This window comes from Harpia harpyja, chromosome 12 (assembly GCF_026419915.1).
Source record: "Harpia harpyja isolate bHarHar1 chromosome 12, bHarHar1 primary haplotype, whole genome shotgun sequence".
Lineage (NCBI taxonomy): Eukaryota > Metazoa > Chordata > Aves > Accipitriformes > Accipitridae > Harpia > Harpia harpyja.
In genome coordinates, this window is record NC_068951.1 from 26,423,033 (window position 1) to 26,450,297 (window position 27,265).

At 37.2% G+C, this 27,265-nt stretch overlaps 1 protein-coding gene across 1 annotated transcript; it reads left to right on the forward strand.

Moving 5' to 3' along the window:
* Positions 1–1,065: 1,065 nt before the first annotated feature.
* Positions 1,066–25,395, forward strand: DAW1 (dynein assembly factor with WD repeats 1). Its single transcript, XM_052803737.1, has 13 exons — positions 1,066–1,136; positions 2,418–2,490; positions 5,296–5,440; positions 8,695–8,753; positions 9,411–9,533; positions 11,201–11,300; positions 13,508–13,615; positions 15,531–15,637; positions 18,884–18,986; positions 19,382–19,496; positions 20,578–20,654; positions 22,646–22,808; positions 23,466–25,395. Exons 1-13 carry the CDS (start codon positions 1,097–1,099, stop codon positions 23,498–23,500), a joined length of 1,248 nt encoding a protein of 415 aa, XP_052659697.1. The 5' UTR covers positions 1,066–1,096; the 3' UTR covers positions 23,501–25,395.
* The last annotated feature ends 1,870 nt before the right edge of the window (positions 25,396–27,265 follow it).

Genomic DNA, 27,265 nt, shown 5'->3' on the forward strand with positions numbered 1-27,265 from the left:
ATGTGGGCTATGAGGAGATTTGCTAAATGAAAATGTGTTCACTGCTTCCTCCTGTTGATGCTCTATGGTCATTTCTGCATAAAGCTTGACTCAAATTTTTAGTTCTATTAATACATTGTCTTCTAATGATTCCATGTTGGTTATCTCTTTTCAAATATATTTTTTCTTCTGTCTTTGATGAAACAGTATTTTCATACTCATGTATCTGTCCTGAGTTTCACTTTAAAAAAATTAAGCTGACTAGGTTTTTTTTCTTTTTTTTTTTTTTAATCTTTGCCTGCTTTCCTTAGTAATTAAGTCACTATTTGCTTTTCAAATAGCTTTCATATATTTGTTATGCCGTTACCTGTGGCTCTGGCACTCCAAATTTTATCATTTTTTAGCGCACTGTAGCCTTTGAAGATCTGATACTTGCCTTTCTATAGCATAAATTAGAAGCCCTTGCAGCTCTGTATGAATTATGTGGTGTGAGCAGTCCTAGCTGATGGCATTCAGGGTAGTCAAGATGAGCTGACAGTGAAAACTGCAGAGAAGCCTTGCACTACTAAGTGAAAGGACAATAAAAGGTAGATAAAATTCAGCGCGATAATTATAAGTCTACGCACCCGGGAGAAAGCAAACCTAAGTTTGTACAAATAGCGATGGGCTTCTAGCTGGCTATTACTACTCTGGTAACATCTTGCAGTCATAATGGATAGTTCTGATGAAATAAAATAACAGTAAAAAGCCCTGAACATTATGAATTCATAGAAAAGAATTGAGAGTAGGAGATAAAACAGTGCCATATAAACTCAGGGCGACCTGCTCCCTCACGGCAGGCCTTGGCCGCCCAGCCGGGCCCCCCTGCCGCGCTAGCCGTGTAGATGCCGAGAGCCGGGCCGAGGGGCTTGAAGAGCCACCGCCATGTCTGACACAGCCCGCTCGGCCCGAGGGCACGCCAGGCGTTCAGCCGTGACGGGAGACTGCCACACCGGCGACCCGCGGCGCCTAGCGGCCCTTCCCGCCCGAAGGCGGCGGGGGGGGGCGCGCATGCGCGCAGGCGCTGTTTGGGCGTTGCTGTGGTAGCGGGCTGAAGCCCCGGGGCCGACGGCGGAGGATGAGGCTGAGGCGGCTGCTGCTGCGCTACTACCCGCCGGGTGCGGAGCGGGGAGGCCGGGCCGGTTCCCTGCCCTGTCAGCCGTTGCGCCGGCACGACGGGGCCGGGGCCGCGGCCGCGCGTGGGGACTGCCGTTGGGCGTGTGGCGGGCGGCCCTGTCAGAGAGGCGCGGGGTGCGGGGGGGGCCTCTTGTAATGGAGGTTTTCCTCACCTCTGTCATGGGCTAGGGCAGGAGTAAGCGGGTAGATCGCGCCCCTGCAGCTGGATTGACTTCAGGTGCGGGTATTTTGGCACTGGGGTTGGTTGAGAGACTTCCAGCTGGAAGCAGCTCATCGCGGATCGGGGCTGTAATTAATGACTTATCATTGCGAAATCAAGTCAGCCTCATTCGCACCGCAGTACAGAGTTTAAAAAGTCAAAAGTGACAGTAGTTGGCACCAAAAAATGTGTTATCAACAGGCCTGTTTAGCAAAAAGTTGCCACCTTTCTTATTTTTTCTTTCTTTGTTTTGTGAATTTTCTGAGCAGAATCATGCTTTGAAAAGCTATGCTGCTAAGCTGTCTTCATCATTTATCATGAACTTAGTCAGGAGACTTAATGAATTTTCAGAAGTGAAACAAGAGGGAGATGGCCAGCTCAGGAAGTGTATTGTGATAAAAGATCTTTGTTTCAAATTAAATACTTCTCCTATGGACTTGGTAAAATGCAAAATGACATAAAAATTCATCTAAATTATCCTTTCCTACAGAAAACAAAGGATCAGCAGAACTCTTTTAACAACTGTTTCAAAACAGGAAGCAATGAGGTTAAATATTTTAATCCTTCAGCTCAGTAGAAGGTGCAGCGGTGCCCTAGCATACCTAGAAATGGAAAGCGTTATGATTTTCTATATATTACTGCACACGGGCCTTTGCAATCACTGAAATAATTGTACCAGATTATGTAAAACATGTTTTCCAGGCTTCTTGGAACACCAAACTACAGCAAGTATCTTCAGGACAGCTTCTTTGAAAATAGAGCTGATGAAATAATGCAAAAAGTTGTTGGGGAAAAAAGCTTGTTCATTTCCAGAATGGAAAATGGCTCATAAATAATAATGTTTAATATCTTTTATGATATAAGCACATCAGATTTGGTCATCACCCTGCGAACTCTCAGCAAGAACAGCCAACCTCCTTCTAGTTCCAAGAACTGGAATTAGGTCTGCTGAAGTCAGTAGAGCAATAAAAGTGGAAGCATTGCTGTCTACAGTGCATGTTATAAAATCCTGGACATCTAACCAAGACCTTTTTATCACTTTTTTTTTTTTTTTTTTTTTAAGGAATTATTCTGGAATATGTACAAGGTGGTGAGCCAAAGACCAGATCTATAGATCTACTTGATCTTAGGCCTGAGTAAGTATGATATTATTTCAGATAACAGCACTCTCTGCTGTTTTATAGCATGCTCATATACAACTCTATTTGATTGTTTTAAACATAATTCAGGTCAGCTATGTCTTTGTTCACTAAAACACACACACAGAAAAGAAAATAACATAGTCAAGTCATTCTTCTACTATTTTAAATACAGAATCTTGCATTCCAGCTGATTATTACTGCCGTGCTTTTCTGTTTAGAGGTGAAGCCTTATTCTGCTTATAGAGTTATGATTATCAAGATGCCTGTACAAAGCCAGCTAATGTTGTAATGTTGTGATGAATGACAGTTAGTTCTTAGGTCCTGTAATAGTATTTCTGATCCTCAGAATGTTTTCAAAAAATGGGTCAAACTCAGCCCCCAGTTACATTGGTTAAATGACCTCTGTTGAAATGACTGAAAATAACAACTAGACATCCGTTCAGATCTCTCCTGTTAATTAATTAATCCTCATAACAACCATAGCTAAAGTGGTGTAAGGTAGGCAATTAAGTGATTCCCTCTCATATGTTTGTGTGGAGAAACTAAGTATCTGCTTCTGTTGCAAGTAATGGAAGTTTTCTGGTTTCTTTTGTTGCGAACCTAATTGCAGTTGGCTTCTTTGAAAGAACAAGTAGGAGTGCATAATCTGATTTTTCTACTCTCCTACAGATGATGAAAGAAATTGCAGGAGCTTGATATATCTAAAAATCAGGGATTGGCCTAACTGAAGAATAAAAAATACAATGTATTTCAAAGTCAAGTTTAGATTTAAGTTTGATAGGATATCTTTAGGTAAGGTAGAAGGCAGAGGTCGCTTCATGAGGAAGCAAGTGAGACTTGCTGTGTGGACGACAATATTCAATCACATCTGCCTCTGGCTTTCAGACAGTTGGAAAGCACCAATCTGAAACTCTCATATGTACTCCTTGTGAAGAATAGGACAAATTTTTTGTAATGAGATTGTTGACTTAACAAGTAACTATGTTGAATTAGCTTTAATACTGCTACATGTAATTTATGTACCAGTGCTTGAGAGGTTATTTGACTGGCTGTTTTGTGCATTCAGTGACAGAATATAAAGGCATGTCAGAATCAGAGAATCATTTAGGTTGGAAGGGACTTCTTGAGACCATCTAAAGCGGGGTCAGCTAGAGTAGGTTGACCAGGACCATGTGTAGTTGGGTTCTGAATATTTCCCAAATGGACACTCTATAACCTCTCTGTGAAACCTATTCCAGTGTTTGATCACCCTCACAGCAAAAAGGTGTATTTTTGTGTTCAGATTGAATTTCCTGTTTGTTTAGTGGTTTGGTTGTGTGGGTTGTTTGTTTGGTTGGGTTTTTTTTTCTTCCATTTGTGCTCATTGGCTCTTGTCCTCTCAGTGGGCAGTACTGAGAAAAGTCTGCCTCCCTCTATTCCCTCCCATCAGCTATTTGTACACATAAATAGTATGGAACACTTCATGAATTTGCATGTCAAATCTAGTGGAATTTTTCCACAGAACTTTTTGGCTGTCATCAAACACCATGGAAAGATTGCCAAGTTTTATTCAGCTCTCAAACTATTTCTTCCACTTTCCTCCAGCTAATGCCTCCCTCTAGGCACCCAAAAGAAAAAAAACCAAAAGAAATCTGAGGGCGTTAACATGGTTTTGGTCATAGTAGTCAGCCTACATGCTCTACTCAGCCAGCTCTGGTAGGAAGAGCTTCAGAAAGATAAAAGAATGCCACCATTAAATAAAGTTGCCAATATCCATGGAGTTTATTAGGCAGAAGGGCATGAAGTAATATGGTTGTCTTAATACCAGCATTGATATGGAAGAGTCCTTGCATGTGGGCCAAAGTTAGTAGACAATGTAGGCTGCACGTGCAAGATGAAAAATCAATATTTAAAAATTATTCATTTTTGTCTACCTGGAACTGTCCAGTTTAGTACTATGGATAAAAGCTAAGAAGTCACTTTGTGAAAGAAATAAGTTGTCTGGTATTATTTAACAGGAGTATAAACACTGAGAGGATACTAATATATGGGGATGTTAGTGGCTCCCATTTAGAGGACTGATATAGAAAATCCCCTTTAGACTGCAATAACTTACATACTAACAGAAATGCTAGGCTTTCTTGCTAGGACTAGTTTTAAGTGTATGTTGGTGCTTTGACTGCTCAGTATTGTCAACCCTCAGTTTCTCACGGATGGCCAGGAATCAGCAGTTTATCTGATGATATGAAAAGATGATCCAGTTCCTCAGACTAGCTGTGAACCACTTCCTGGGGACTCCATGGGCACCAATAGACTGTGGATCACGTTTTGGAAGTTATTATCATAACTAAGAGTTACAGGAACAGGCCTAGATTTGTGAAGCCACAGACAAAGATAATTTTAACACTTTCCATGTATAATTTATCTTGTTTCTACTTCATGGGCAATTCATTTGGAATTTATGAAATTCCACTTTAATTTAGATACTTATTCCAAAACTATCAGTTTTGGATACACATCTCTGATGTCTGACCCTCTGTGGAAACCCTTTGAAAAGGTAAATTTCTTGCCAAGCTAAAATTTGTAAAAGTTAAATCTTACTGAACCACTTTAGTAAGAGAGGGGGGAAGTACAGAAACAAAGAAAGATTATCCATATTCCTTTAAGCTGTTACAGAATGACATAAACGCATATAATTCAATTGCTTACTTCAGTTTCTCTGCAGGTAAATAATATTCTTGGTTTTATATTCATAGTTATTGCCAGAGGATGAAATCTGGTGTTTTTTTGGTTTTTTTTTTTTTTCCCCCTCATAATTAGCACAGACGCCATAGCCTTAGTAGAAGAAATTCGAAAAGGAGAACCTCTCATCACAGCTTCATGCAAGGAACACGTCATTCATTTAGTGCGAAGATTGCAAGAGAAGCTAGGGGAAAAAGAGGATCACAAGTTCTGTCTTTTTAAGGTAAGAGGCATCTTTAATATAATTTTGGGGGGTTTCAGTTGTGATGTTGTGAGTATGTTTTTACTGCTGCATGTTGTGCCTGAGAGCAAAATTTGGACTTTATGACCAATTACTTGGCTCTTTTCAATCACCTCTGCACTGTTTAGAGCGACTGAGTCTGGCCTGCTTATGTCTGCCAGGAATTCCCCCAAAAGGCTGGGAGGTATAACTGTTCCTAGACACTGTTTACACAGACTTATGTAAAAGGGTGTGTTTTGGATTAAAAGAAATAATTCTCTTATTTGTCAGATAAGACTCTGTGGACCAGCAATCCCATAGTTATGTTTAAACAAAACCTGTAAATAGACCCCAAGTAAATTAGCTGTTGGGAAAGGCTCAAAATATTTTCATACCTTTGTCTACATGTTCTTAATTTTGTGAAAATTATGGGGGGTTTATGTATTCTGCTACATACAGTAATACTGGTTGTCATTACTTTCTGCCATTAATATTATGTTTTAATATTGATAGTCTGATCTTCACCTTACAGGCAGAACTTTAAAAATTTATTTTAAATGAGTAAGCTTTTTAAGAACAATGATTAGAGAGACCTTTCAGGGCTTCAAATCCAGGATTCAGTCTGTCAGAAGAGAATAGGTTTAATTGTATTTAATTGTGTAAATAAAAATAAAATTACTTCCACAGATTGCGTGTTGCAATCTGAAATAATTAAGTGTGCTATCTTTATTGTGTCAGCAGATGGCAATACGTAGCTGTTAAAAATTGCTGGTCAGTGCTATGTTATTGATGGTTACCTTAAATTTAGAGAGAAAAGGGAGAATTTTTGTGTTGGCTTGTTTGGCTAAAAAAACCCCTTTACATATTGCTAGATAAAACTTGGGTTCTTTTGACCAACAGTACACATCTGGGTGAATTCTGTAAAGATCTGTGTATTTAACCTTGAAAACAGAGCTATGTAATAAGGCATCTTAAATTTAAACAGTTTCTGTTTTAAGGTATGCTCTCAACTGAGATAATGCCTTGCTTTTCACAAGCTTTTAAAATTGTTTGTTCATCACAGAGACTGACAAATAATCTAATGCTTGTTCAAATTTCAGTGTAAATAATGTATTTGTTCTTCATTGGGTATAGTGCCACGTTTGAGCTTCTGTATTTGGAAATACTAGAGTCAGGCAAATCCAGTCAGTGCTGGCTTATTTCCTTCACTCAAGAGTAGTTAGAAGTGTGTGAAAATAACTTGTTTTATGTTTCAGTTCCATTTAAGGCTTGTAAATGAAACATGAATATCAGGTGCTTCTGACATAAAATACAAGAGATGGATGGGAATGATAATTTTTTTTTTTCCCCAAAAACTATTCCATGTGTTTGCATTGTTTGGAAATTAATATTTTTTCCTGTTGCACTGGAGCATAATCTTAAATGAGTGTATAAATCCATCTTTTCATTGTTTCCAATAATTGTGGTGACAGTGTTGTATTAGGCACCCCGCAGAGAAACAAGATTTTGTAACAATTTCTCAGGTCTTAAACTATTACATAGCAATTGTATGCTGTAGTGATTTGCAGATTTTTGTCTTAGGGACTGCTGTAGCAGATTTTGCAGGACTTTTTTTTAATATTGCCTTAGGGTTTGATTATTGTATCATTTGCACAAACAGTTCTTGCTGGCTTAAAGTTCTGTGGATGAAGCAACTGCAGCACTGGGCGTTAGAAGAACAGAATTAGTCCAGGGATCTGAAATTGAACATAAACCCATCTTGTTTTCCTCCCTTTTTCATAATTGTTAAATATGTTTGTTGTTCAGAGATGCCTGCATGGAGCCCTAAAAATGTCACGGATCAAATTTCCATAAATTTCCATAACTATCTATTTTCATATGCAGATATTTGTATACTGTGGCTCTTTTAAAAAAAGCAAAATATTTTTGTCCTTTCCACATCTTGATTGCCAATTCCCACTGCTGTAGCTGAAAGTACAACTTGTCTTACTTTCTCTAGAGAACAGAAATTGCTGTTTCTCTAACATAAAATACATTTTCTGTTTCTCTCTCTGTCAATCCTTCACTTGACCATAGTTATTTCCATTTTGATCAGTCCCTGCTCTTCTGAGTAGAAGACTTCTGAGCTCCTTTCATTTTCCTTTTGGAGACAGGCAGCTGAGAAAGCTAGAGATAAGAAGAAAAAATTGAAGCTCTGGTAATATGTCAGTGACTAAATGGCATCAATAATAAATAAATAATTTCTTCTTCATTCTTACCCTACAGAGAAGACCTAGTGGACCACTGCTGTATTTTTAACAGCCCTTCACTTCACTGTCAGCAATTGCTGTGATTTCCTAGGTTATGATTTTATTATGCTTTAGAATCAAGCAGAAGCCAGCTTGTAATAGGTGAAAGTTGTTCAAATGCAAACCCTGTTATACAGTAGCCAGCTTATTCAAACACAAACCAGATTATATTTTTTTTTGGTCATTTTCAAAGTTTCATGGTATGCTGACCTTCACTGGCAGTATCTGAAACCATTTTCACCTATGTTTAACAAATCTTAATATGTATTATTATGGTTATGAGATAATGTACATGAAGCATATATACTGTCTGATTAAAGGACCTTAGTAGCAATGTTAGAAAAACAGTGACCTCCATAACCTACACAATACAGGCAGACATCAAATTTGAAATTCCCTCTTTGAATTTTGTCTTGATAAGTGTCTTTGTTATGGTTCTGCATGCCTTTTTTGTCACAACCTCTTAGGATGTAGAGGTAGCTTATTTCTGTTCTTCCTGTTTTTTAAAACAAAATCATATACTAGCTAAAAACATCCCATAACCTAAAAGACTCAAAATACTCAATTCGGCTGGATCTCTTTATTCACTGTATAAGGCTTAATATTGGGATTTCTTTCATCAGTTATCTCACCAGGCATGGTCTCCTCACTCATTTGGTTTTGCCCTTTCAGCTCTGGTCTAGGGTTACTTTGCTGGTCTCAGAGAAGGTGGGGAAAAAGCAAACATAGGGGAAAAGACAGTTCATTCAAGTAAAATATAAATTTGAAATCAATACTATATAATATCCGCAGTGATAACCTGCTGAGGCATGGGGGATTTTTTAGTTAGAGATTAATGTATTACAACTATAACTGCTAATCTGACAGGAGGAGGAGAAAATATTAACCTGTTGAATATTTTGAGCAATTTTTTTTTTTTTATTTGCATCAAATGTTGTTTTCTTTTCCCTCCCCCCACTTCTATTTCAGATACTTAGAGCACACGTATTACCACTGACTAATGTAGCGTTTAACAAATCTGGTTCCCGGTAAGTTGTTTTCAAAGTCAAAATACATAATCACTAATTGAAGTTTTGTATTTGTAAATTAAATTGTAAAGGAATTTCAGGGCTTTTGCTGACAAAAAATTGAGCTCTGCTGCTTATGAGCAGCTTCCATCATGATTGGGGATTAGATTTCAGGCCTCTGTGGGAGAACGAATGGGAGATGCAAAAAAGTAGCGGGTGACATTCAATTTATGTAATTTTTTCTTCCAAGGTGATAGCTTGTTGACAATTACCAGATTTCAGAAATTGGCACCTTTATGGCAATAAAGTGAATATTACTAAAAGCTAAATGAGTCTTTGACATAAATTCATTTGGGACTTTCACTGTAGTGGAATTTCATGTTAATTGATTTCACTGTGGGCATATGCCTTATAATTTTTTCCTTCCTGTCTTGAAAGCAGCAGCTTGCTTTCTAGTTGAGATACTTTAAAGATTAGAAACAAGGGTGGGTTTTTTTATGAGTAATGTTTAAAAAAAAAAGTAACCTCTATAATCATAAATCTATATTTTTGAAAGAAGGAAGAGATTTAGGGTCTGAGACAGTGCTAACTGAAATCTGTGGAAATAACTCATTTGACTATGCATCAGGACCAGTAAGATATTTACTGTATTCAGAAATTAATTTCTCTTTGCTTTAGCTTTATCACTGGAAGCTATGACAGAACCTGCAAAGTATGGGATACTGCATCAGGAGAAGAGCTACGTACACTGGAGGGACATGGAAACGTTGTCTATGCAATAGCTTTCAATAATCCCTATGGGTAAATACATTTTCTCTGAGATATATCATATTATAATCATATTATTTTGCAAATACAGAACTATTACTCAAACTTTAACATAAAATAGACTATTTCAAATTGAAAGAGTTCAAATTCTGAATTTGTAAATTTCAACTATAGCTAATCAGCATGGGATGACACTATATTATTTGTATAAGAGATACATTCAAGCATGTTTTCTGCTATAATTTTTTTAAAATGAAATTTAGAAATTAAAAACATAAATTTCATTAGGTATTCAGTGTCTTGAAAAATACATATATAAATCAGTTTAATATACTGAAACACAGATTTATTTAAATAATATCTACATGATCAGATTGTGTTCTGAATGTTAATCATTCTTTATTGCCTCCATGTAATTGTATATGATGTGAGATATAAGTACTTATGACAGCTTGTATTGCTTCAGTTAAGGAGAAAGGACATTTCCATCATAACAAAAGTGGATTTCTCCATTTGCTATTACACATTCATTATTATTTAGGACATGATTTAGAAGTGTCACAGCTGTTGAGTAATTTTTATAAAATCCACAGGGTGCCGCTGTATGAATGTCAAATATGAATCTGTGCCTCTTGTTTTCTGCAATAACTGTTTGCCCTACATTAGAATTGCCACCTGTTAGGTGAAGGGAATTATATGTTAGCTACTGAAGTTTCATTGTCATGTGCTTCCTGAGGAAGCTGTCGTGTGTAAGTAAATAATTTTGCTTCTCTGCAAAATAAGAGGAATTAATTCTTATTTTTATATTGAATCACATTACTTCTTTCACTGTCAGATGTCCTATTTATCAGTTAAGCAATACACAGTTAACATCAGGAAATAAATGTTAAAGACGTGTTGTTATGCTATTTGGAACATTGTCATTTCCTTCTAAATGAAAAGCATTTATCTAACCTAGAATCCGCTATATCAATGTCTTATATTCTGATACTATCCTTTACTTTAAAAAAGCAATTAATGAAATTCTTTTATATAGTTTGAAGAAAGTAATGTATGACAAAAATCTGTGCAAAGATCAATAACTAGACTGTAACAAAAAAATGGAGAAGCAATATATAGTGAGCAAAAACCTGATGACAACGCTGAGCTACTTTTAATTTAAAAGTTCAGTAAAAAAAGAACTTTTTTTTCTGCTAATCTTTAGGTTTTGGTACAGTGTCCCTTGCTACATTTTCTGGGTACCTCATTTCAGTTCAGTCTTGCTTTGACTGCAGTTGGTCATAACACTTCTACTGACTTCAGTGGGAGTGGAGTTCGACCTCTGAAATTTGGGTATACTGCTTATAATAAGTTTATAAGTCTTGATAAACAGACGCTATCTGATTAAATGATGTAACTTTTAAATACATCTGGAAGTACAGCAGATAACCTTATCCCTAATGCAGGGTAGTCATCAGTTATGAACACTTCTGTGCTAATGGATAGGCACAGTGGCTTTTTTAGAAACTAATTATGTCTGCTAATTTTTACCCTTAACATAACTTCTGTTTGTGAAATCCTGCTCCAAGATCTTGTAGTGCGGCAGCATGCACCAAAATGCATGCAAGCTTCAATGACTGGGTATTGTTTCTGTGAGTTCTACTGTCTTTGAAGTCAGAGGTTTTTTCCTAAATAAAAATGACAGGATTTTTTCCATTTAGTGACAAGATTGCCACTGGATCTTTTGATAAAACCTGCAAACTGTGGAGTACAGAAACAGGAAAATGTTATCATACTTTCAGAGGACATAGTGCAGAAATAGTGAGTACTGATGGACATTTCTTATTTTTATGTTTCCTCACACCATCATTGATGGCTGTGGGTTCCAAGTCCCTGTGAGCTGACATTGGAAGGGGCAGGTATTCTGCTGCATCTATTCACACATTCAGATATTGTGAACATTTCTGCACTGCAAGAAAAGATAGTCTGACAGTTCTTAAGAAATAGAATAAAACATTGTATACAGTTTGAAATGATGTTTTTGTTCCTTTACTTTTTTCCAATTTCTCTTGTTTGCTAAATGTTAAAACATTTTTGAAAAATACCATAACAATCAGAATTCTCAATTTATTGCACATATTTATTCCTTGATTTGTTTACATATCTCATTTTTTTCTAGAAATTTTGTATTGCCTTTCATATTTGCAGACCCGAATACACAAGAACATCATTGCTTGTATTGCTGACTTTCATGCTGAGATCTGTACTTCACATACAGGACCAATTGGAGCCATAGAAGAATGAATTTCTGAAATTTTAAGTGTGTTAAATGGGAATATGTGGGATGGTGAAATGTCAAAGATGTATGAAACGAAAACAGCTTAAGCTTAAAAATGATTGGTTTCCTTTCCAGTGCACTAGAAGCCCTATTAGCAATAGCAAATATCTTGATACATAGCATTCTGATTTAAAAGATCATGGCAAATCCACTGAAACTCTTAGTTTCAATGCAGAATATATTTTTTAACAAAAATAGCTATACAATCATTATTCAATAAAGCATTTCCTGAAATTGTTTCTGGAAACAATTGGAATTTAATTTGTAGATTGCGAGGCCTGTAACTAGTGTGAGAAAATGATGGTTTACCTTGGTGGAAGGTGAGGTTGGTTTCAGTGGGTTTTAAGTCTCTGGATACTTTGAAACAGTTATCCCTTACAATGGAGAACGTGTTTGCTTATTGAGACAGGCTGCAGTGATTTTGCTTCCACAAATCAGTTAGCTAAATATTTAAAGGCCTCTCAATTTCTTGGCAAATGGCCTAGATAATGACACCTCTTAAGATAAGAGTGTGAGTGTATAGAGTGTGTTTGTGGGTACACAAAACTGTCTGGAGGGTCTTTGCCCCAAACTGATCAAGTTAAAGAGGAAGCCTACCAAATGATAGTGTTAGGGAGGACTGTCAGTTGGATTGAACAGTAACTGGAGAATCTCAAAGAGAATTTTGAAATAAAGAAGTAGAATTTTGAAATAAAGAAAAAGAAAGAAGTAGAAGATGATAAAAGAAGACCATTTATAACAGGGTGGAGGAGACATTAGTCTGGAGGCAGCAGTTGTCAAAACCTGCTCTGGTGCTTCCAGAAGTCACCCTGGGCATCACAGTCTCTGCCTAGACCAGAGAGCATAGCCATCCATTTGGAGACACCATGAGGAGTTGGCATCCGGCTAGTGGATTGGTAGTATGGGGTTCAACAAAAAGGCACCCTTGTCCCTCCCATAAGATGTGCATATGTGAATTTGGATGCCTTCTCTCTGGCATGTGGATCAGCAGATTGTAGGAAGTGGCATGGGTTCAACTAAAGCTAGAGCACTCATGTCTCCTAGGAAAGGTATGTGCAAGTAGGGGAACATATACTCCTAGGAATGGGGGGTGCACTTGTAACCCAGTCATCCTGTGTGAGAGGATAAGTGTGCACGCAAGAGTGTGAAAGTGTGTGTGTGGTTAAAACTTCTTGGAGTTAGAGGAGGAGGTTTAGAAATTTGTAGCTGTTTATTAAGATTGCACAAGTTTATTGCATTACAGATACTGATACTGAATACATAGTTCTCTGCCAGTTAACTATGCACTGTTAATAAATTAACAAACTGCTTCAGTCTTGATTTTCATTAAAACTTTGTGAACTAAATAATTTATCTGTGTGACACAAAATGAAGAACCTAAATAGTGAATTTTAATCCAGGCTCAGAAAACAATACAGGAAATGTTTCAGTAAGTCTTTTTAATGCATTGCTGTTGCAAAGCAGCCAATTAGTCCATTTGATTTGAGTAGTCATCCAGAGCTATGTGATAAGGATTTGTTGCTCTTCTAGTGAGCTGTTGGAAGAACTCTGCAGTTTTTCTGTATACCATAAAATCTTAAATCAGACTTTTGTCTTGTTTAAAAATATTAATCCCGACCCATTTTTTTTGAGAAAATGTATATAAATAGTCTCCTTTCCCACTTTTTCCATCCAATGTTTCTTGCTACAGGTGTGTTTATCATTTAATCTTCAGAGTACATTGGTGGCAACTGGAAGCATGGATACCACTGCCAAATTATGGAATATAGAGAAAGGAGAAGAAATAGTCACTTTAAGTGTATGTTTGCCTTCCTTATGTTTCTAAAGGTGTTCCTTGCTTTCTTAGTTTTCTAGCTGAGATAAATAATAGTATAACCATTACAACAGTTTCAAAACTTGCAGAGTTTCTTTTACTAGGTGGTCCCGGAGAGACTGCAGTTATGAAACAGATTAAGAAAACTTGAAGGCAATGTTAAAGCTATGGTATTTTATAAGAAGTTCTATTTATCAAAAGACAAATTTTCTCATTTCAGTGACAGTACTGCTATAGATTAGAATGCCTTCCATTGCTCATTAAAACATGTTGCTATACTGTAAATTATGACCTCCTCTGCATTAACTCTGAGAACATTAATGTCAGACACTACTTCTGTATGGATCTTCTTCCTGTAAACATCAGCAGAGGACAACCATCCAATTACCTCTAGATTGTGATGTCTCTGCTCTACGTGACTTGCTGGGATTCCACAGGTTCAGATTGGCCTGTGCTGTTTCAATGTATTTCTCTCATGTAAATACTAAATAACAGGTAGTGCATAAGCTTCCTTTGGTGTACGTGGCCTACGGAGTGAGGAAGGCATTTTCTCCTCCTTGACTTTCTCAGAGCCCTGAGCAGAGCAAAGAGCAGTGGAATGTGTGAAACTTTAGCTTATAAGTATGCTTACATTCATTTTTCCAACCCGCTCCACCAACACCAATGACAAACTGTACTGTAGTTTACTGTAAATGAATCATCTGATTTCACTGTGTATTGGTGAACAAATGTGATTCTGTTTAAATCAAATATGGAAAATATGCACTGACGACATCACTGGACAATTGCTCACTGCTTAAGTGATGTGCCTGATTTTTTGCAGTTGTTACGATATTGAATATTCCACAGTCCAGTAGATCTTTCTGTCAAAATTGTGATCATAGAATCATAGAATCTTTTAGGTTGTAAAAGACCTTTAAGGTCATCGAGTCCAACCGTCAACCATGCCCACTAAACCATGTCCTGAAGTGCCTTGTCTATGTGCTTTTTGAATACCTGCAGGGATGGTGACTCAACCACTTCCCTGGGCAGCCTGTTCCAATGCCTGACAACCCCTTCAGTAAAGAAATTTTTCCTAATATCCAATCTACACCTCCCCTGGTGCAACTTGAGGCCATTTCCTCTCATCCTATCACTAGTTACTTGATAGAAGAGACGAGCACCCACCTCACCACAACCTCCTTTCAGGTAGTTGTAGAGAGCGATAAGGTCTCCCCTCAGCCTCCTTTTCTCCAGACTGAACAACCCCAGTTCCCTCAGCTGCTCCTCAGAAGACTTGTGCTCCAGGCCCCTCACCAGCTTTGTTGCCCTTCTCTGGACACGCTCCAGCACCTCCATGTCTTTCCTGTAGTGAGGGGCCCAAAACTGAACACAGTACTCGAGGTGCGGCCTCACCAGTGCCGAGTACAGGGGAACAACCACTTCCCTGCTCCTGCTGTCCGTGCTATTTCTGATACAGGCCAGGATGCCGTTGGCCTTCTTGGCCACCTGGGCACACTGCTGGCTCATATTGAGCCGGCTGTCAACCAGCACCCCCAGGTCTTTCTCTGCCAGGCAGCTTCCCAGCCACTCTTCCCCAAGCCTGTAGTGCTGCATGGTGTTGTTGTGACCGAAGTGCAGGACCCAGCACTTGGCCTTGTTGAACCTCATACAATTGGCCTTGGCCCATTGATCCAGCCTGTCCAGATCCCTCTGTAGAGCCTTCCTACCCTCCCTCCCAACTTGGTGTCATCCACAAACTTACTGAGGGTGCACTCAATATATATACTGGTCAAGACAGTAAATAACATATTGAAGGGTTATAGAAGGATTATGCTGCTGAAAAAAGCTACATATTAAACTACATTAATGGAAAAGTCATAATTTGCTTTCTCATGCTCCTTTTTTAAAATTCTCTCAGGGACATTCAGCAGAAATTATTGCATTGTCTTTCAACACCACTGGAGATAGGATTATCACTGGCTCCTTTGACCATACAGTAGCAGTGTGGGATGTTGGCACTGGCAGGTACTAAAGTACTAATAAATATCATTTTACATTGCATGGCTTAATGACAAATGAAAGAGACAATGCTGAGCTACAAATTACAGACCTTGTATTTTTGCTTCATTTAGAGTATGCGTTCCTTCATCTTATCATTTGTTGCTCCTGTTCCCTTTGTTCTTCTGAAAAGGAATGCTGCTCATGAAATGCTTTTGTATATGTTTTTTGTTCTAAATTTCCATCTTATGAGCACTGAGGAAGCAGACAAAATGGACAGATCCTGTGTTTGTTGCTGATAAATTCTCCAAACAGGAAAATATTTTATCAACGTGGAAACTCATGGTTTGGAAGGTATCTAGAATTTCTAGGTGGAATAGACTGTTTAAGTAAAAAGAAAGTATATTTTATGTCATAGAAAATTACTCTGGTCACATTTTCTTTAAAAACTATAGTGGGTCAGTTTTCCTTCTCACAATCCTTTATGTCAGTATAAATTTATAAAGAGGAGAAAATTGGGCCCCTCTGACTCCAGAGAACAAAATGTCTTGATTATGATGCCAACAAATAATAATGTAGTAGCTAAATATGAACTTCTTGTATTATCCTGACAAATCCACTTGCTTTTTCAACTGGAAACTCAGGATAAGTAGAATAGTAAAATGATTGCCCTGATTACTGATAAAGTAATTTATGAAGATAACAGTTCTATTACATTTTCAGAGGTCATGCCTTTTTTCTTTTTGTGAGAGCAAGGGGAATATCTTTGAAATTTATATATAAAAAGAAAGTGTGTATGTAGTGATATCTTGGGGTAATAAACAATGTGTATTGCTTCAAAATGAGAGTAATCATGTGATTTAAAAAATAATGTACACATAGTAAATCATGTAAGGCTTGATCCTGTAAGCTTTGAGCTTATTCAACACCAGCAGTTTAATGTTTGGCATGCAAATACTTAGGAGGCACTCCTTGAGCAAATCGGGCCTTTGGATTCAACTTCATTCAGCCTGGTGTTCTTGCAAATATTTTTGTTTAAAAACAGCTTCTTCTTCCAGCTTCTCGTCTGAGCCTGCAGTGAAGTCAAAGTCTTGAGATTTTCCTGTTGCATTTTTTTTTTTCTAAGAAATGAATGTGGACTTTACATCATGGTCAATACCAGGAAATGGAATATGAAGGAAAAAATTCTTTTTTAAACAGTGGCATCTCTGGTATTACCTAGGAGGTAATATAATTGTGTCAGGGCCAGCATTCAGCCTTTTAGATGGCAACTGGGCATATATAGATTTAGTAATAATGAAAAGTTGCAGGCAGAAAGACTGTGAGCAAATCATACTTTGCTGTATACAGGTTCATGTAGATTCGCAAAAAACTTGTAGGTGAGGTTTTGTGTGCCCATCATTCACCATATGAAATACATGAGACACACTGCTTTCCAAATTTGAGTTTGAACTTGAAGTTTCTGTGAATCTTGCTGGTTGACTGATGGGTGTCTGGGTTCCTCAGTTTTATTCTGGGTAGGTATCTAGAATTGTCCTGAGGGAAGTTGATGTAGGGACAAGAAATTTCAAGAAGGTTCAAGATTTTCTTCATAAAATGTTAAAATTTAAAAAAAAAAGGGGGGCAAGGGAAAAACTTGCCTTTGTAATATAGGTCTGTATTTCAATAATTTCTCCATGGTAGATAGAGTCAGCTATAGTTCAGTTGAAGGTGTCTTCAGAGCTTCATTTGACAAATCAGTAGCCTGTAACTGGGGTCAGGAGCGCTGGACACCAGGATGCTGAGAGAGAGACAGTTCCTTCTTATTTGCAATTTTGCAATTATGGTGCAAACATTAGAACATCCACATATTAAATTTCACTGGAACTGAAGGCTAAAGAAGTATTATGACTGAAGCTGATTTTTTTTTTTTTAATAATTTAAATGCAAAATTTTTATAGCATTTCACAAGCCTGTTTTCTGGCTTCTATCTAATTGTGTATCTGATAGACAGTGGTTTCTGTGAGATGTTCCACACATTGCTATTTATTCTGCTTATTGATCAGATATTTACATTGAAGTGTGAAGCCTGGACTGCCTTTTCGAAATTTGGAAATTAAAGCTTTTAATTTTTAAATTAAAACTTTTTTTATTATTAGGTATTTGGGGTATTAGGTATTACAATAACAGCAGTCTTGACGGCCAAATAATATGTTCACAAAAGAAGTTTTCTACTGTTGTTTTCTGCTTGTTGATTTTTGGTTTTACTGTAAAAAGGTCTACACAATTATAACAGTGCAGGCCTCACATTGTTAGAAAGTAGAAGGAGTAATTCTATAAAATGACATGACTATAATCAAGTTTTTGTTATCATAAACAAATAGAAAATTCAATGGCTCAGGAGATTTGCTTTGCTGTTCATTTAACATATATACTAATTTAGCTACCCTTATATATCTTATGCAATGAATAAAAACATTTCAGTCACTTAAACTCATTTAGTTGTTTTTCTAGTCATTAGTTTATCCATTAGTTAAAACAGTTTTCTATTAATGATACAGTGATATTAGCATTGTGATAAGAACCTAATTTACTAATCCTTCAATATATGTGTATCAACTAATCTTTTTTAGGGTTCGTTGCCTTATAGGCCAGTAATTCATAGGAAGCAATAATGGCTAATTGTATCCTCTCTATTCAGCTAAAGCTGAAGAATTTAATGGAACTAGTATTGCCAGTCTTTTGCAGCAAGAAGTTTAGAATTAATGAGGATTAGAAATCATATTTCAGTTTGGCTTTCATTTGCCTGTTACTTGGGAACATGCTCACATTAAGTACCTGATTAAGTTCCATTGATCTTCAGTGGATTTTATAAAAGGTTTAGATTATATGGAGTTTTAAAGATGTACTGTTTACAGTTCATTGAAGTAGGATAATGGGAGAGTAGTGTGGAAAAACTTGCTGTATGTGCTTTGTATGTAGATGAATACAAGAAATCTGTCTCTGGCACTGGAAAGTCATCACATTTCACTGGAAATACATTCACTAAAATATTTCTGAAAGAGAAGGAAGAACTTTAGCATTTTATTCCTTACTGCCTCTCTGTCTCAAAGATAAAAAATGGAATTGATGTAGTACTAGAATCCTAAATGAGCTGTACCACTCCATTTAATTGCTTTAATGGATAAAGTGGTGAAGACTTGACACCTAAACTATACTATTTTATAAACTTACTTATAATTTATATGCATATATCAAAATACACACTAAAAATGTAAATTCTCTTTTTGATAGGATGTTACATACTTTAATAGGTCACCGAGGAGAGATTAGCAGTGCACAGTTCAACTGGGACTGTTCTCTCATTGTCACTGGATCAATGGACAAAACATGCATGGTAAGAAAGTTGAGTTTGTATTGAATACAGCTACTTGATATATAAAAATATATCTTTTGTAAATGGAAGAGCATTATTTTAAACTAATACATGTAATTCATTAAAGAATTTACAACTAAATGCAAAACCTATAAGCTTGTTCATTTTAGTGAAGTCCAGTTAAATAACAATATATATTTTAAGGCTCATTTAATCAATACACTGAAATAAAAAATATAGGACTTCATTAAACTGACTAAACAGTTACTCTTCATTGTTTTATATCCAAGCTTCATGTTAATACATTGTCAGACATCAGAAAGGGCCTATACATGTTGCGTTATGGATCAACTAGATATCTATCAAGTAAATTAGTCGATGAAAGAAAAAAAACCAACCCTTATTTATCTATGCAGCTGTGGAATGCTATGACTGGGACACATATAGCAACTTTAACAGGTCACAGTGATGAAATACTGGATGTCTGCTTTGATTATGCTGGCCAGCGTATTGCAACTGCCTCTGCTGATGGTAAGTGAAGCGACTGGGACTGCTGTAAGAATTGCAATAGTAGCATAAACCACCTTTGTCCTTTCCCTTTGGTTTTGCTTTGAATGTAGCTTGATGAAAGAGGAGTATCACGACTCGAAACTACAGATCAAGCAACTTTTGTTGCATTATAGAAAGTTCAGCATTAAATTAAAGAAGTTTTCCCCAGTGAAAATTTTCTTATTTTTCACACTTTAATCAACTCAACATGTCTTTCCCATTTAACTTCAAACTTGCAGGGAAATATTTCACTTGTGTCTGGAAATGCATTTTAAATGTTTAGGTAAGTAGCTTTTGAGTGAAGTTTGATTTGGGTGGCTCAAATTTAGGCTTAAATGAAGAAGGTAGTTGGAATTTTAATGGTGGATTTGCTACTAGGCTTTCCAAATGCATAGCAAGAGAATACAAAATACAGAGGTAGTGAAAGAAGCATTTTGTTTTATTATTGGTATGCAGCAGTTTTGCATACTTATTATTTTTTAGGAATTGCAATAGCTTTTTGTATTCACCTGCACAGTGTTACATTATAGCGCATAATGACAATACTGTATTATTTTTACATACTTAAGTGGTTTGATTTGCACTTCCAGAAACAGGATACCAGACTGGATTGGGGGCAGTGTTTGGATCTGATTTGCTGTAGTTGCTAAATTAAGACATAAGACAATGTAAAAAGTTTCCTGAAATGTAATCAATAGCTTATTAAATATAATTAATAGCTCATTAAATAGAATGAATATCTGAAATACAATGAAAGCTTTCTGAATATATAGTACATGCATTCTGAAACTACAGACTTCAGTAGTCCACGGTCTATGTGGACATTTATATTCACATTTTAGAAGTTTTCCAGCAGAAACCATTAAGAAGTCAACCTTTTCCAACCAGATTACAGATCCTTTTTGACATACTCTATCCTTTGGGGAAACTGTGTTAAGATTGTCTTCTATTTCTTTTGAAATCAAACCTGAGGATGAGGTCTTTCCAACCTTATTAAGAGGGTCTTATTGAAATGCATGCTGAAGTGTAACAATCACAAATGGCTCCTAATCTACTACAACAGGATCAGCAAGAGTCTATAATGCAGAAACAAAAAAGTGCATTGCAAAGCTAGAAGGGCATGGAAGTGAAATTTCAAAGGTAAGTTGTTTGTGGTTTGCACCTTTTCTTATTTGATTACGTGTGACATCCAATCCACCAGTTATTCCATGACGCAGAAATACTGTTAAAGAATGTGGTGGTAAAATCATTAATATTTAAGATTGAGAGGTCTGGCTAAGAAGTTGTCTTTACTAAAAGAACATTCCTTTTGACTAAGAGCTATCAGTCAATGATTGTTTCCAACTCCCCAATTCTTACCTAACACACTAAGGGTGTGCTACTCCTACAGGCTCAACCAAGAGCCATCTCTCCATATTGTCATGTTATTTACTATTTGATTCCTTAGAATTGTGGCAGTTAGCAAGCTACTTAAGAAGTCCGTCCCTCCCAGGCATGGATACCTGGCTTTGTTAACATTGAAATGATTGTTTTTCCTTACCTCTTTCATTTTTTTGAAACAGTATATAGGTTGGGTCTCTGCGTCACTGAGCAGAGAACAGGGGACCAGAGAAGGAGATGCTGTCGGAATGTTCTCTCACTATGATCATAGTTAATGGAGCTTCTGTCTGACCTGTCATTAATTGTACTTGTGTTATTACGCCCTTGGAGTCCCCAGATTCTCTGACAAAATAAGCACAAGTGTTTTAGTCTCTTGATGACATCTTAAGGCTATTGCCTCTGAGGCTTTTGCCATCACCCTTATTCCTTGCTTCTACCAGATCTGCTCCTCTTTACTCTTTTTCATTTCTGTGCACACCTAATTTATGGAAAGGAACAGAAAAAACATATTTCTGTGGCAAAATACACGGAGAGTCTTATTTTCAAAAGTGCATAAGGGACTTGGAAGTATAAAGCCTGTTTCAAAAATCACTTGGTCATGAGGAGTGTGCTCATGTACTTTGCTGGAAGTCTTGTCTGGCTCAATTTTGAATGCCAAAGTTTCGTTCCAAATACATTTAGTTACTTCTAAAATTGTACGCATTTTTCAAAGTTTGTTATTTAATGCTTGCAACTTTTCATTATTCTTTCAAATGGATAGTTTTCACTACCTTCCAGGCTAGTCTGCTAAGTCTGTGCTGCTTTTTTTTGATGTATTTTGTAATTGAAATATTAATACTTTGAAACTAGGATGGTTCGTAGTGAAAAAACTCATGTGCTTTCATTGTATTGATTTGACTATTATAATCACTCCACTGAGCGAATATTAAGTTCAGAAGAGCTAGTCTTTCCTTACTTAATATACTCACTGCAATATTTCACACTCATTGCAGATGCAGTGAGGAATGCAGTCTGAATACATGCTGACATGTGCATGGGTTAGGGACAGCTTCCACCAGGGTCCTAAGTGCTGGCATGGTTTCTTTGCTGGAAGTGAGAATCTGCTCATCTGGGAGCATGTTGAAAAGTCAACCTATTTCTGCAGATATTCTGTGTAGCTGTGATCACTTGGGACGGTTATTACTTGGAAATTGGATTTCTGGGGAATAGGCATTTTGCCCTCAGTAATTAAGCAATTTTGCATTATATAATAAATCTGGTATTGTCCAGTTAGTGCTATAAGAATATATCTGATTATCTGGGAATGCATGCAATTTTGGCAATGAATGTTTAACAAATATGAAGACATACTACAAAATGAGTTGCCTTCAGTGGAAATTTTGATATTAGAGAGATGTATGTTATTTAATGTAGAACTCAATAAAATGTATATAAATTTTACAATGGAATAATGATAACATTTAAATATAGTTGGTACAGTTGTAAAGCAATTGTGAGTTTGGGGGATAAGGTTCTGAAGTCTTGATCCTATAGTGAGGTCATTGCATGTACACGTTTTTACATACACAAAGTTTTCAACCACAGAAGTTTGCCAGGGTGACTCTAGTGGAATACTATCCTTAATTTCAGATGAAAAGCTGCATGCAAGAGCTGCTGGTTTCTGTTTTCATCTTTTAATCACTAGATATGCTTCCTGTTCTAGGCATACTGACTTGCTAAGTAATATAACTCTTTTCTATATTTTTTTAAAGGTATGTTTCAACCCTAAAGGCAATCGTATACTAACAGCCAGCTCTGATAAAACAGCTCGACTCTGGGATGCTGCTACTGGACACTGCCTTCAGATATTAGAGGGTCATACCGATGAGATATTCTCTTGTGCTTTCAATTACAAAGGCGATATAATCATTACAGGTAACTAATATATTCCTTTTTTTTTTTTTTCTTTTTTTGAGAGACATTTGAAATCTTGTTATGGTAAAAAAAATGAATCTGAAAAGTTTCCTGGGGCTATATCCCAAATGCAGGCACCAGCAGTAACTTAAAATATAGTCAAGAAAAGCTAAAAACTCACTTTTGAACTGAGGCTTAAGTGAATATGTCCATGTACAAATTTGTATAAAGGCATGGGCACACCCTACCATCTCTCCTATGAGCATATGCTAGCATCAGACCAGTGACTAAGCCATTTTCTCACAATGCATTGCAGTGAGGGAGGTCTGGATGAGCAAAAAGCAAAGCTTTTTAAATGGGAACACACCTTTTGTGTATTTGGCGCTGAACTCTGTTGAGGTTTCTTTCATTTCAGACAAAAAGTCATGGGAGTGGGGAAAGACGTGAACAGAGTATTTGTGATTGCTTTGGTCTTTTGACTGAACTACCAAAATATGGGATGCAGGATGATGTCAGCTAAAAATATTGCTGTAGGTCCTACTGTCTCAGTCATGGACAGAAAAATATTTCTCTGGCTCCTCAGTATTCTGGGTAGATTGTTGATATAGGTGTTAACAAAAATGGATAAATTGTGTGATACAGCTAAATGATTCCTTCACAATGTGTGTTTATTACTAGGAAGCAAGGATAACACCTGTAGAATATGGCACTGACAGAAGAGAAGGAAAGATCCAGTTTGGTATATGCCTACTTTGTGAGTTTCATAGTCAATAAACTCAGTCTTTCAGATCTTTTTTCTTTTACCCTCTTTGTTCGCCTTCAGCTTTGCTGAAGTAGAAAAGTTACCTAGATTTTGATAGGTTTGATTTTGCTGATGTCTGGTAGATATGGAATCACAGAATAGTAGAAGTTGGAAGGGACCTCTGGAGATTGTCTAGTACAACACCTCTGCTCAAAGCACTATCAACCAAGCAGGGTGCCCAGGACTGACGTGGTTTTGAATATCTCCAAGGATGGAGACTCCACAGTTTCTCTGAGCAATAGTGTTTGCATAGTGTTTGATCACTCTCACAGTAAAAAATTTGGGTTTTTTTTCCCTTATATTTAAATGGAATGTTTTCTCATATTTCAGTTTGTGCATGTTACCTCTTCACTAGGTATCACTGAGAAGAGTCTGGCTCTGTTATTTCAGTCACCTGAGAGAAATCATGATTAGTGTGAATGAATCCAGTAGGATGGCCCCATTTCTTTCTGTGTCACTCTTAACTTCTAACTTTTATTTAAAAAAATACAGCATTATAATGCTCTCAGGTGTGAAAGGGGTGTTGTTATGCACTTGTTCTGAGTACTTTTGTATTAATTTTTTTGTTGTGTAATAAAGTATTGAGTTAAAATGCCAGTTTCACTACTTGTAATACAATGTCCTACTTGGTATTTCTGGAGAAAACCAGCAACCATTTGTGAATTGCATTGCTATTAACTATTGCATATGTGCTGTAGTTAAACTCCCACTCACCCCCCTTTCAAACTTGCCCACATCTTTCCATTCATTCCATTCATTTCTGCTCAGTCCTTATTCTCCCATTCTCACCTGAGGTAAAAGAAAAATAATATGGGTGGTGACTCCAACTCTGAATCCTTGCCCAAAGATTATGGCTAGCATGAAGAAACTCTACACACCAAAGAGTTGGAGGCAAGGACTGTGACATAAACTGAGAAATGGATGAGGAACTACTGCAAATTATTTACCATCCTACAGTGAGCTCCAGCCCAGGCTTACCTCTTGCCAGCAATTGCCAACAGGTTTCACCTGTGCAGAGCTCACCCCACTTCCTAGCAGAGCACCTGAAACTGCAGTTGCTTTTTGCAGGGGAGTAGAGAAGGAGCAGAGCCAACTGGTCTCTTCCAGTAGCCTTGGAAGAAGGATGAAGAGGCAAAGAGGGTAAGATTGAACAAAGTATGTGTGTTGACTGAGGGGAAAAAAGGAATAAAGGAAGCGTGCAGCAGAAAATGAACTTGAAGGTATTTTGTTTATATTGTATATCTCTGGGTGGTTATGGACTTGACTTCTAAATGTTGTTAAATTTAATAGGAAGTTACTAATGCTGATGTGTTTTGACTGTCTCTGAGTGCTTGCCAGCCTCCTTGTGTGTAAATGAAGAAATAAAATTGCCTGTCATCAGTTGGCGAATATCCTGGTTGTCTCAAGTAGTGTTGTGTTGTGGGAGAACTAAGCAGTGTGCTGCAGATCATTTAAAATTAAACCTTTACGAGTAGGCGAAGTGGCTGATATTAATGTTACTGTAGTGCTTGTGGTGTTTCCTGTTGTCTTGTGCAAAGATTTATGATATCAAAAGTGCATCTCAGTAATCCAGAATTGAAAGGGGCAGGAAGGGCAATGCAGTTCTGTGTTACTTTAGAATTGCTTAGTGTCCCTAGATCAGTTTGCACCTGTACTTATAGATGCGACATGGGGGATTTCTGGCTGACAAAAATGGAGGAAAATTAGTGTAATGAAGTGTGTACAAATACTGCTACATAGTTAAAAACTGAAATCTGACTTGCTGTGTAACCATCACAAAGTAAAAATAATTCTTTGGGACTGCAATTAGGAAGTCAATTTTTTTTTTTGCTTAACCCTTCAGGTTGGGTTATTTTCTGTTGCTTTTTTTTTAATGATTTTTCTCTTATACTATGCTAGTGATTCAGTGAATCAAACATCTGTAGTAGCTTTTGGCTTCGCGCTCTTGTCCTATTTTTATGCAAAATTGTGAGTGGGTTGAGGTTTCATAGGCTAAGCACTGGACTGGGAGGCTATCTGGGCTCTATTTCTGACTCTCCCTAGATTCACTGAGTAGAATTGCTCTTCAGGCTAAGTTATCCAGGTTTCCTGCTCAAATGTGAAACACACATCTGGTGTGATTCACAGCACTGCTGAAAAGCATGCTGACTTGGCGCCTCATAAGAACTTCAAAAGTACTCTAGGTACCATCATATGAATGCTTTGGTGTTAGGCTCTCTGCACCTTGGTTTACCCATATGTAGATTTAATAAATTTTAGAGATAAATGTTAGGAGTGCGTTGCATAGATGTATCATCCTGAAACCATTCTGTGTCTCTGGTGGCAGCCTGATCCCTTTCTCTAATTCTACTTCAGTCCCTGCAACCAAAATAGCATGTGTGTGTGTGCTCTAACTCTATTGTCTGGTGCCTTTTTAATCTTATAAAAACATTTGGATTCTACATACCTTACGCTCGCCAAGCTGTTACTTTAATCACTGCGTGGTTGGAGTGGGATGTGGCTTTCAACATTATACTGCAATGCTGGCAAACTTGATTCACTGTGACGTTGTTGAAAAGGATTACCTCAGGTGACTCCTGAAGTGTGCTTTAGTAAGGACTGTCACAGTGGAAATCATATTTGCTGTATTGTTTCTGTCCTTTAGACAGCTGAATCCTTCCACTATATATCTCTGTGAATATACAAGTTTGTTTTTCTGGGAAAAAAGCCCTTAGCTTGTGTCATGTAACTTCCCTAGGGCTGAACACACATTTTACAAGACAAGGACAAGAATTACCATGTAAGCACACGATGTGTACTTGGACTCTTGACGTATGCTTTTTGTATCTCTTGAGATTCAAATTATTTTCTGAATAGGTGAGGATAATAATACTCATACCCACTCATGTTTTAAAAGTGGCACTTTGTGAGACTTTCTTTTTTAGCTTCTTCTGTGTGATCGCTTGCATTTCCTGGGTAGTTAGTGAAAGGATATGAAATATATCCTGCTTGGTTATATTTTCCAGTTTGCTGCACTTCACTGTCTAACTTTCAACTGAAGCTGGGAGGAGGGCACAGTACCCATCAGCCAGACCTGTCTTCATTGCAAATTATTTTAATAAGTTTGATAGTCCAGCTATCTAATTTAACTGTCTGTCCTGCTAAATGCTGTACAGCTGCAAGTTGCTTTCTGAAGGCCTGTTCCTTGTGATGACTGGCTTTAGAGTGGGTTTGAAAAAGTGGCATTATGAGTTTGCTCATACTTAGGAATGGCTCTGCCTTGAATTAAAATTCTTAAATTGGCTGGTATGGATGTGCTTTCCTTCTCAGATGGAATTTGTTTTATTTAGTAAGTAGCTCATGGGCTTTTTATTTCAATGGAGTGGTGGGTTTCTTTCCCCTGACATTTTGAAAATCAGAGTGCAGGATTCATGGTGACATTCCTATGCTCATCTGTCATGTAGCTCTGCATGAAACTAGACAAGAGAGACAGTAAGATCAGCCTCTCCAGAAAGGTTACCTGCTGAATTTAATAGGATAACTGTAAACAGGTGACCATTTTTATCATAGACCACAAGAAAATGGTTAATTTACTTGAAGACACTGTGAAAATCTTTGGTGTTAGGACAAAATTGAGGTAGATTATAGTTTTTCAACTTCTAATGATCCCAGCATTAAAAGCACCCTAAACAAAACC

What these genes read in the sequence shown, in the direction of transcription:
- DAW1 (XM_052803737.1), top strand. Translation starts at nt 1,097, where the DNA reads ATGAGGCTGAGGCGGCTGCTGCTGCGCTACTACCCGCCGG. An exon ending in GCTGCGCTACTACCCGCCGG is followed by an intron (nt 1,137 to 2,417) that starts GTGCGGAGCGGG and finishes TTTTTTTTTAAG; the next exon opens with GAATTATTCTGGAATATGTA. An exon ending in AAGAAATAGTCACTTTAAGT is followed by an intron (nt 13,616 to 15,530) that starts GTATGTTTGCCT and finishes AAATTCTCTCAG; the next exon opens with GGACATTCAGCAGAAATTAT.